This window comes from Dama dama, chromosome 5 (assembly GCF_033118175.1).
Source record: "Dama dama isolate Ldn47 chromosome 5, ASM3311817v1, whole genome shotgun sequence".
In the NCBI taxonomy this organism is placed as follows: Eukaryota; Metazoa; Chordata; class Mammalia; order Artiodactyla; family Cervidae; genus Dama; species Dama dama.
In genome coordinates this window covers 116,444,611-116,457,021 of record NC_083685.1, presented here as the reverse complement: position 1 = coordinate 116,457,021, position 12,411 = coordinate 116,444,611, and the positions used below count along the sequence as shown (strand labels likewise).

At 37.3% G+C, this 12,411-nt stretch overlaps 1 protein-coding gene across 1 annotated transcript in view; it reads right to left on the bottom strand.

The window, feature by feature from the left end:
- The window catches only part of TLK2 (tousled like kinase 2), a 121,691-nt gene that overhangs the window by 43,930 nt on the left and 65,350 nt on the right, over window positions 1–12,411 (bottom strand). Inside the window, exons 8-11 of the mRNA XM_061144310.1 lie at window positions 8,418–8,513; window positions 6,954–7,046; window positions 3,167–3,277; window positions 1,791–1,927 (exon numbers count right to left, since the gene is read on the bottom strand). Coding sequence (XP_061000293.1) covers window positions 1,791–1,927; window positions 3,167–3,277; window positions 6,954–7,046; window positions 8,418–8,513 — 437 coding nt within the window. The remainder of the gene's footprint in view (window positions 1–1,790; window positions 1,928–3,166; window positions 3,278–6,953; window positions 7,047–8,417; window positions 8,514–12,411) is intronic.

The following is a 12,411-nucleotide window of genomic DNA, read 5'->3' as shown; positions in this document are numbered from 1 at the left end:
CTTCCCAAGAGGAGAGATGGATAGTCTGCAATTTATATTACTTAAAATCATAAAAAAAATACTATCTACTTTGGAGAAACTGCTCTGGCTAGGGATCTCATGTAGATAATGCCAAATTCACTGGTCCGATGGTTCTACGGCAAAGTCGTCCTTTTGTACTCTAACTATATACGATTTCCAGAACCTTCTGGGCAACAGGCTGTTTATAGAGTAAAAAGATAAATATTTGTGACTATCAGCAAAAACTACAATCACGTCTTAAAAGTAACTACATTTTATATCTCTAAACAAATCCAGTAACCACTCAGGTTTAAGTCTTTAGATGTTTTAAAACCTGCCATCTGAGGAGTAACCACTGTCATGGACTAGTAGGAGTCATTATCGCATCTGGGACTCAGGGCGAGCATTAAGTGACTTTGGCCAATCGTGAGGGATATGTCTATCTTCCGTCCCATTCTGACAAAATTGGATGGAGAGCCACTTCCAGGGCAGTTTGCTCATCACGGTCAGGGTGCTGAGGAACAGACACCATGCCTCCATGCAGCAGCTGTTTGTCCTGCCCGAGTGCAAATCTGTTAACCTCAGCACAGAGAGCTCGGCGTGGACACCACATGTGTCACACATAAAGCACAGCCTATAACCCAGAAGTAGGTCTCCACAAAGTTTGTCTGTTTGTTTTAGTTTGGCCTTGCCACATGGGGCAGCTTGCAGGATCTTCGTTCCCCAACCAGGGATCAAACCTGGGCTCTGGCAGTGAAAGCACTGAGTCCTCACCACAAGACTGCCAAGGAATTCCCATTAACAAAATATTACTAATAATATCAGTGTCTGTACTTTTCTTTCAGACAAATTTGTTACTTATGTTTCTTTGGTATTCAAAAGTAGTTCTATCCTCTCCAATCAATGCCCAATATGTTATTTAACCAAGAAAAAAAAAGGTAGGATAGGCAGGCTATGGAACCCCTGAACCTACAGTAAACTACAGATCAGAAGTGTGAGAGCCCATGATTAAAAATACAATGTGCCACCCACCGCAACCCAGTCTCAAACGGAAATGATATACAAAATCAAAATAAGTAAGACACATCAAAAGGTATCACAACTTTTAAGATTTCTTTTTTAAAGTCCTGAGCTGATATTAGCTATTTATGCAGTTGGAATTTTAGGATTTTAAATGTTAATTCTCTCCTTTGAGTAAATGAATGCTTTAAACCAGCTATAATAAAGTGAAGGAGGGCTCCAGATTCCAAGTTGCTGACAGGCACAGGCAGAGGGGCTGCTCACCAGCCTGACTGCTGACTCAGTGCTCCCCTTCAAGAAGGTGACTATCTCTGCTGCCTGAATACTCTCCCCTTAAAGAGTCCCAGGAACATGTCCTGTACTTTCTTCCAAGGCTTTGTTTTATACCAAACTCAGGAAATCCTTCCTTGGGTCTTTGCCTATTTCAATCTTCTGGGGACCCAGAATAAATGCTGGGAGTGGGCAGACTCCTCATGAAAATTTATTACATAATTAAAATAATATCAAGTCAAGTCTTAGCTTTTTCTTCCTTAGTTTTGGCAAGTCTGATTTTTTTAAGCTTTAATATAGAATTTGTTTTTTATTCCTCTAATTATTTGCCATTTTTTCAGGACTTTATCTCATTCCCTACAATTCTTTACACATGTGGAGACAAAACTGAATGAAAAGAAGACTACCACTACTAACATATTAATGACTACAATTACAAAAAAATTTAAAAATCCAAACAAACTTTTCAATTCTCAACTTTATCATCACAATTCACTTACTTGATAAGGTTCTGGAAAGCATAACCATCTGTCCACTGTTCAGTAAACGAAGCCCCGTGTCGGACAGTGGTAAAGTGGCCCAGTCTCAAGCGATCTTGCATGCTTTTATCTCTACATGCCATCTTCTCTTGTTTTGACTTAGGGGAAAAGGACAAATAGAAAATAATTGTATTTTCCTATGAGAACTCAGATGCAGCACTACGTTTATTTATTTTTTAATGTTTATTTTTTGTACTGTACTGCTCAAAGTTTAGGACAACTGGCTAAATCTACACTGATTTCAGGAAGTACCTTAAAGCTATAAACATTTTATATAACCCATAACATTCTACATTAACATATACTAACACAGACATTTCTGTTATAAATGTGGAATTTCCCTTCTATAAAATTAATGAATTAAGAGATGAAGCAAAGTTCTCCTCAGTATCTTTGACATTACTAAAATAATTCATTTCACTTTTTATCAGTGTTCCCTATCCCTTTAATAGCATTCCAAAGATTTCAGCAAAAAACAAACCACTAATCTGTCTCAAACCTCTAGCTTATAATCATTTCATTAGGAAGTACTGTTATCTTAAAACTTTCACTATAAGATAAATAAGTACTGGAGGTATGTTTTACAAATTTTAAGACATTAATTATTTATATTATATAATAATTATTTATTTATTATAATAATTATAAGAAATATAATTATTAAAGTCAAAGTGCAACTAATTAGTTACTATTAATATAATAAAGGAGGCATCAGCCAATTAAATAATCATATACAAGTAACTGCAAACTAGTTTTTAAAACACAAAACACTTAATTATCACATTATTATATACATAAGTTACTCTAAATACCATATCTGAAATGGACATAAAACTATTGCTAAATGTCTGTATTAGTAATAGGATGTGCTGTGTGCTCAGTCACTCAATCGTGTCTGCCTCTTTGCAGCCCCATAGACTATTGCCCACCAGGCTCCTCTGCCCATGGAATTTTCCAGGCAAGAATACTGAAGTAGGTTGCCATTTCCTACTCCAGGGGATTTTCCCAATCCAGGGATCAAATCTCTTGAGTCTTCTGCATTGGCATTTGGCAGTTGGGGTCTTTAACACGACAGCAACCCCAGTAGCCCTTTCCTAACCCCAAAAGCCCTTTGTTGGTTTTTCATTCTTCTTTCCAAAGAGACATGGATTTACATAAATGTTTCTTACCAGAGAAGCCAGGCACACCCATGCCCACATAAGACAGAGAACTAAGCTGTGGTCAGTCCTTTCCTACTTTGAAATATTTTCATTTTAGGTAAAAAGTCGACAAGTCACAACAATGGCACACCCTGAGCATCTTGGGATACAGAGTTGAGGCCACTACCAATCACTTACCTTTTCTATAAGGAGTTTCTTGCTCATTGTCACACATCGATTTAATCGTTCTTTGTATTTCTCTAACATCTTTTGCTGTTCATCAATCTGCCGTCTCAAATCACAGTTGGCCTTCAATGGAAAAAAAAATTTTTAAATTAGCTCCAAGGAAGACAGATTAATTCAAAAGCAGTTTCTAGGGAGTCTGAAAAGCATTTCTTTTGTTAAATTATAAGCAAAATTGAGATTTAAAGAGGTAAGAGTAATTATGTCTTTAAAAAAAGAAGGTAAATACTTTATTCCTTGATTTTCTTTTAATAAACTTATCACTACTAAAGATGAATTCTCTTACTAGAAGTAGGATGTTTTTCTACTGGTCATACTTTGCTGCTGCTACTGCTAAGTCACTTCAGTCGTGTCCGACTCTGTGCGACCCCATAGATGACAGCCCACCAGGCTCCCCTGTACCTGGGATTCTCCAGGCAAGAATACTGGAGTGGGCTGCCATTTCCTTCTCCAATGCATGAAAGTGAAAAATGAAAGTGAAGTCGCTCAGTCGTGTCTGACTCTTAGTGACCCCATGGACTGCAGCCTACCAGGCTCCTCCATCCATGGGATTTTCCAGGCAAGAGTCATACTTTACTCCTCCCCAAAGCCAGTTACAGATAAATCCAGTACCCCACACATGCTAATACTGTCACAAAATAAAAGAAAAAAATCTATCATGAACGAGATGTTTAGAATTCATATAAATAACACTTTTAAGCATTTATAAATACTTACAAAGGGTGAACAAGCACTACCAAAAAAACAACACATAATGTTCTTTATATGTTCTTTATGTTCAATTGTTGCTCTTCTGTTCTTCCTTCCAAAGAAGAGACATGGATTTACATAAATGTTTCTTGCCAGAGAAGCCAGGCACACCCATGCCCACATAAGACAGAACTAACAAACAAGCTGAATACAAGGTCTTGGTTCAAGAAAACCAGAATGTAAATACACAGTTGATTTAGCTGTGGTCAGAAGGGTGGGCTAAATACTTTGAAAAATTCAAGACTCCTACAATAACAGAGAAGCGAAGAACCACTAACCCCAGGTCAATTTTGACTTGCAACTCCTGAGTTTACTCTTGTGTTAAACAAAAGCTATCTACTCTTTTGGCAAATAAATGATACTATAGCACACTCAATTTTTGAGACTTTGAAGCTTCATTTTAAAGTGACCATTGTGCAACAGTTTCCATCTCCAAGTATCTACTTTCCTCATAATTTCTTCCTATTAGTTCTTCTAAGAGAGCTCATGAGTTCTATGGACCACATTATCAAAGGCCAAGTACAAGGACATTTGGTTAAATATGACTAATTCATACTTAAAAAATCTGCAAGCCAAAGATCACGTAATGTGTATATATGAAGTTCAATCTACTTTTGGAAGGTGAACATCTCTTAAAATCTGTAATCAAATTTACGGAATCAATCAATCTCTGGCAGTTAATTTTAAATTACAAGAACTCTAAATTTTTGTGGTTTCCAACACTAATGATTTTGTGTTCAGGTTTCAAATAGCACCTGACTAGCAGCTCCTGATGCAGCCTTACCCAAACATTTAACTAAAATGGAAAAACTCAGTCAATGGTCCATGCCTGTCTGAAGAGACATAAGGAGTAGTGGTCATTACCCTGTCCCTCTGAATCAGAAATACAAGCTCTCATCAATTTGAAAAAATGGCATCTCTCCTTTGTGTCTTCTTTTTTGACATAACCATTCCATTGGCACTGTTCTAGATCCAAAGAAAGACTACAATCTTTAGAAAACAAGGGATTAGAAAGACGGGAATTGGTAAAGAGACATACCGCTTCCTGGGAAATAAAACCATTTTTTTAAAACCCCCAAAAAGAATCCTAAGTTAGGGTCAGTTTTTCATATACTCCATCTTCTCAATCTTAAGAAAATCAGATGATGATGGAAGAAGACAAGCCCATGATCCTTTTTTAGCTCAGCAGAGCTACCCTGGACAAAATTTTTTCATTTAGATTAGACAACTAGACTAGGATTTCTATGAACACACAATATCTAATTATAAACGTTGGCAATTCAACGAGCACCCAAGTGAAAAGAAGAGACGTTAAGAGGAACACCAAGCAAGTATACATGCTAACAATGAAAGATGGAAAATAGGTACTGAGTCTAAACATGGCTCTTCTCACTGAAGGATGGAGAAAAGCAAACTAAGAAACAAAACCAACAGGCCTAAGAAAAATATTTCTGAATAGGAAAGGGGACATCAGCTTGAGAACAATAAAAACACTGGAGATTAAAATGTTAAGCCAATTTTATTTACAAATTGGCAGTATTTACGTACAGGTGCATTTATGTACATGCTACAAGGACTTCGCTGGCAGTGCAACAGTTAAGACTTCATGCCTCCACTACATGGGAATCCCTGACTGGGGAACTGTGATCCTGTATGCTGCGTGATGTGGCCAAAAAATAAAAATAAATCAACAATTTCTTAAAAAAATTTTAGATATGCTATAAATAGGTCAAAGATTACTATGGTAAATATACCAAATGTTTTAATCACAGTTAATGGAATTATGGGTGTCATTTTATTTTATTTTTTACTATTCTCTAAATTTATTATAAAGAATGTATTGATTTTTACAATAAGAAAACAATAAACCTTAAAAATTTTTTTAAAAGGGTCAGTCAATATGTCAAACTGTATATTAAAAAATTATTTCAGAAAATATCATAGTGTTACTGTATAGCACAAGGAACTCTACTCAATATTCTGTGATAATCTATATGAGAAAAGAATCTAAAAAAGAATGAATATATGTATAACTGAATTATTTTGCTATACATCTGAAACATAACAATGTAAGTCAACTATACTCCAATAAAATTAAAATTTTTAAAAAATCATTGTATATTCTCTAGAGGTATATTTTTAACTCCATATAGCTACTTTTAAAGTTTCTCTTGTAAGCACAAAACACTTCAGATGAATAGGTTATAAAAGATATAAAATGCAAAACCAGGACTGAAAAGTACTTGTGAAATAGTTTTTAAAATTCAAATACACATATATGTGGACTCTAGAAAAACGGTAGCGATGAACCTATTTCCAGCAGGAACAGAGACACAGACATGGAGAACGGATTGTGGATGGGGGGTGGGGCGCGGGGGTTGAGGAGGAGAACAGGAGGGTGAGACAAACGGGGAGACTGGGACCAACACGTACGCAGTACCATGTATACAACAGACTGCTAATGGGAAGCTGCTATGCAGCACAGGAAGCTCAGCTCCGTGTTCTGTGATGACCAAGGGGGTGCGGGGGAGGTCCAAGAGGGAAGGGATATGTGTATGCATATAGCTGATTCACTTCACTGGACAGCAGAAACTAATACAACATAGCAATTATATTCCAATTTAAAAAAATCAATAAAATTTTTAAAAATTCAAAGACATTACAAAAAATTTCCCTGAGATAGGAAAACAACACTCTATACATATTCTCACACCTTCAACTCTCCACAGATATATTCCTCTAGTATATATTTAAATACTAAAATTCTACAATTAAGATGTCCAATGTAAAGATACTGTTTGGAATACAGTTTGATCCTCATTACCTACTCAGATTCCCTCAGATTAAAGGAAAATATCCAAATGTCCACATTTTAACTTTATTATTTGGTTACAGTAATTATCTCTATGATATACACGCAATTCACGCATATAAATATAGATAAATCAATCAGAGCTTGTTATAAAATCTCTTATGACATTTTAATACTTACTCTTAATAAATCATCTATTCTTCCTTCCTTCTTCTCTAAGTCAGAATTCTTACTGTTTTCTAGTGCAGATATTTTTTCTATTGTGAGGTCAGACTACAGAGATAAGCAGAAAACAAACTTAGGATTAGTCTCAAAATATTACATGTTGGGGGGTGGGGAAAAAAAACATTACATGTCATTACATTTTTCTCATTACTTTTCTGAAAAAAAAAGCACTTGATGATACAACTAGCCTGGAATCCCATGGCTCAAGAAATTAAATCTGCCTTTCTCATCTCATTCTTTAAGCATGACGTTCTGCTATACTTGCCTTTCAAAAATATATTAACTCTGGGATAAAATATATGAATTCTCAAAATACTGTGCACTGAACAGTACAGAAACATACTCTCTAGAAATGAAACTAACTTTGAATAGAAAAGGTCATCAGAGGAGAAAGGACACGAATCTCTAAAGAACAAACATGCCACCTAGTGGAAACAGAGCGACCAGAAGAGAGATGAATGCTCAACAACCTACGTCTGTTCAACTATTCAAAAGTTTAATTCAAATAACATTAAAATCTGCTCCTGAGGGCTGTTTAGCTCTTGTGACTTAAGAAATTCTCCTAGATTGCCAGGCATCCTGTCTTGAAGGCAACAAGGTACCAACAGCTTCAAGAAAACAAGGTATAACATTTGGTGAGCTCAACACAACAAAATGGAGGATAGATCCACTATCCTTTTCACGGATATTATCTTTGAATATTCACAACCTTCCCTAAATTAAAGAGTTTCTGAAGACTGTTTAAGGAAGAATTATGTTGGCATGCCACATGTTAAAGAAGTTTAAAACAACAAGGGTTTACTGTGTATCGCACGGAACTATATTCAATAGTTTGTAATAAACCATAATGGAAAAAGAATCAGAAAAAAAAAGAATATAGACACATACATATATACATGTATAACCAATCACTTTGCTATCCATGTGAAATTAACACAATATTCTAAATCAACTATATTTCAATAAAAAAGATTCACTGATGCCTATGTAAGTACTGTGCCAACGAGTGTTTTGTAGACACCAAGATGATGATAATCAACCACATTTTATAGATAATTTGAACTGAAGAAAACTGAGGCCCCAAAAGATAAAGCATAAGTTGCAGAGCTAGAACCTGAATCGGGGTCTTGAGTTCTCCAAAACAAGTGCTTTTTCCTTAACACCATGCTGCAATATAATCATTTCTGTCTATAATCTTTCTGAATACATCAGAAAGGCAAAGAAACACCTCAAAAAAGTTAAAAGAACCTTCCAATAGACTTGAAATATTCATAATGCAAGTTCTGAATACAACACACACAAATAAATGAGACGAAGTCAGAGAAATAAAGGGAGAGAGAAGACCCAGATTTTACTTGTAGTGTTACCATTTACTCCGAAGCAGTTCTTTCCCTCCCTGTTTATCAACCACTGACCTACCTGGGTCTGTCTGTGTTGGATGGAGATCTGTTTTTGGGAGCTGCAGGAATGCTCTGTGTTGCCAGATCCCGTAGATGAGGGACTGTTTTGCTGAGCCTGGAATAAAGGTGTACCACCAATCACAAGAAGTTTTCCATCTTTCTCCACAAGCATTTATATGCATACAAACGATTACATAAAACAAATACTTCCTGATGAAAGCCAAGACTGAGGGGCATGGAGCCAAGATGACATGGTGGCTTAGACCATTTTACTGTAAATAGTTTAAAACACCAAATGCTTACAAATGAATTTTTAAAATATGGAAATTAAGTATGTAAATGTCCTTTTCACTGTACAACTGATGCTTGAACAACACATGGGTTAAGGACGCTGACCACCCACCACCCTCCTCCGACCATGCAGTCAAAAATCCACAGGTAACTTTACAGGTGGCCCTCTGGATCCACAGTTCTGAATCTGCTGATTAAACCAGTCTCGAATGGTGTAACACATAGTATGGATCTATTAAAAAAATTCCACATCAAAGTGGACCTGAGCAGTCAGTCCAAACCCACATGTCTTAAGAGTCAACTGTAAATGTGCTTTCGCAGGACAGGTTGGTGAAGCACTCAAGCACAGGGGACACTCATGACTCCAGGCAGAAAGGACTGGGAACTTCTATTCACAAGAGCATCCAAGACCCTCAAACTTCACCCAGGAACACACAGTGAGCCAAAAATTCTGGCTGATTTACAATATTGTCACTTGTTTACTGTGACATTTTATACATAAATGATGGGGCATTCTAAGGCACTTTCAAATTTAGAAGGTTTAGGACTTAATATAATTCAACTGTTCAAGAATATGCAATCACTATACAGATGGTCACCAACTTAACAACAGTTCCACTTAACAAGTTTTCAACTCTATGATGGTGCGAAAGCAATACGTTCAGTAGAAATGGTACTTCAAATTTTGAATTTTCACCTTTTCCTGGGTTAGTAACATGTGACACAGTACTCTCTCAAGATGCCAGGCAGCAGCAGCAGGCCACAGCTCCCAGTCAGCCAAAGTCATGAATGTAAACAACCAGATACACTGACAGCCATACACCCAGACAACCATGGTGATTTTTACTTTCAGTATTCAATAAATTACATGAGATTCACCACTGTATTATAAAATAGATTTTTTGTTAGGTGATTGCAGGCTAATGTACATGTTTCAAGCACATTTAAGGTAAGCAAGGTTGAGCTATGATATATTCGGTAGGTGAGGTATATTAAATATATTTTGATTTACGAATGATATTTTCACTCATGACGTGTTATATCAGGACCTAATCCCATCATAAGTCAAGAAGACCTTTACTCCAAAGAGTCCTTTTAAAAACAAAATTGCACTCAACACAGTACAACCTATCATAGACATAATTACAAAATACTGGATATTCTGGGGATTATGGGCTAATGGAAATATCATCTCATCAAAGAATACAGTGTTTCCACATAACGTAAGTTTCATCTGGTACTTCCTAATGATTCCATTAATTATTTCTTTATTCATTAACATTAAAACAATGTATAACCACCACCTATTGAGCAATTACTGCCATGATCACAAGTAGTCCTTCAGTTCAGTTCAATTCAGTCACACACTCATGTCCAACTCTTTGTGACCTCATGAACCGCAGCACGCCAGGCCTCCCTGTCCTTCACCAACTCCTGGAGTCCACCCAGACTCAGGTCCATTGAGTCGGTGATGCCATCCAACCATCTCATCCTCTGTTGTCCCCTTCTCCTCCTGCCCTCAATCTTTCCCAGCATCAGGGTCTTTTCAAATGAGTCAACTCTTTGCATCAGGTGGCCAAAGTATTGGAGTTTCAGCTTCAACATCAGTCCTTCCAATGAACACCCAGGATTGATCTCCTTTAAGACAGACTGGATGGATCTCCTTGCAGTCCAAGGGACTCTCAAGAGTCTTCTCCAACACCACAGTTCAAAGCATCAATTCTTCAGCGTTCAGCTTTCTTCATAGTCCAACTCTCACAACTATACATGACTACTGGAAAAACCATAGCCTTGACTAGATGGACCTTTGTTGGCAGAGTAATACCTCTGTTTTTTAATATGCTGTCTAGGTTGGTCATAACTTTCCTTCCAAGGAGTAAGCATCTTTTAATTTCATGGCTTCAGTCACCATCTGCAGTGATTTTGGAGCCCCAAAAAATAAAGTCAGCCACTGTTTCCACTGTTTCCCCATCTGTTTGCCATGAAGTGATGGGACCAGATGCCATGACCTTAGTTTTCTGAATGTTGAGCTTTAAGCCAGCTTTCTCACTCTCCTCTTTCACTTTCATCAAGAGGCTCTTTAGTTCTTCTTCACTTTCTGCCATAAGAGTGGTATCATCTACATATCTGAGGTTATTGATATTTCTCCCGGCAATGTATAACCACCACATAACTTGATTCCAGCTTGTGGTTTTTCCAGCCCAGCATTTCTCATGATGTACTCTGCATATAAGTTAAATAAGCAGGGTGACAATATATAGCCTTGACATAATCCTTTTCCTATTTGGAACCAGTCTGTTGTTCCATGTCCAGTTCTAACTGTTGCTTCCTGACCTTCATACAGATTTCTCAAGAGGCATGTCAGGTGGTGTGGTATTCCCATCTCTTTAAAAATTTTCCACAGTTTGCAGTGGTCCATACAGTCAAAGGCTTTGGCATAGTCAATAAAACAAAAATAGATGTTTTTCTGGAACTCTCTTGCTTTTTTGATGATGCATCAGATGTTGGCAATTTGATACTTGGTTCCTCTGCCTTTTCTAAAACCACCTTGAACATCTGGAAGTTCAGAGTTCACGTATTGCTGAAGCCTGGCTTGGAGAATTTTGAGCATTACTTTACTAGCATGAGATGAGTGCAATTATGCGGTAGTTTAAACATTCTTTGGCATTGTCTTTCTTTGGGATTGGAATGAAAACTGACTTTTTCCAGTTCTGTGGCCACTGCTGAGTTTTCCAAATTTGCTGACATACTGAGTACAGCACTTTCACAGCATCATCTTTTAGGATTTGAAATAGCTCAATCGGGATTCCATCACCTCCACTAGCTTTGTTCGTAGCGAAGCTTTCTAAGGCCCACTTGACCTCACATTCCAGGATGTCTGGCTCTAGGTGAGTGATCACACCATCGTGATTATCTGGGTCATGAAGATCTTTTTTGTACAGTTCTTCTGTGTATTCTTGCCACCTCTTCTGAATATCTTCTGTTTCTGTTAGGTCCCTACCATTTCTGTCCTTTATCGGGCCCATCTTTGTATGAAATGTTCCCTCGGTATCTCTAATTTTCTTGAAGAGATCTCTAGTCTTTCCCATTCTATTGTTTTCCTCTATTTCTTTGCACTGATCACTGAGGAAGGCTTTCTTATCTCTCCTTGCTATTCTTTGGAACTCTGCATTCAAATGGGTATATCTTCCCTTTTCTCCTTTGCTTTTTGTGTCTCTTCTTTTCACAGCTATTTGTAAGGCCTCCTCATACAGCCATTTTGCTTTTTGCATTTCTTTTCCATGGGGATGGTCTTGATCCCTGCCTCCTGTACAAGGTCATGAACATTGTCCATATGAACAATATCCATAGTTCTTCAGGCACTCTGTCTAGCCCCTTCAATCTATTTCTCACTTCCACTGTATAATCGTGAGGGATTTGATTTAGGTCATACCTGAATGGTCTAGTGCTTTTCCCTACTTTCTTCAATTTAAGTCTGAATTTGGCAAAAAGGAGTTCATGATCTGAGCCACATTCAGCTCCTGTTCTTGTTTTTGCTGATTGTATAGAGCTTCTCCATCTTCGTCTGCAAAGAATATAATCAATCTGATTTCGGTATTGACCATCTGGTGATGTCCATGTGTAGAGTCTTCTGTTGTGTTGTTGGAAGAGGGTGTTTGCTATGACCAGTGCGTTCTCTTGGCAAAACTCTATTAGCCTTTGCCCTGCTTCATTCTGTACTC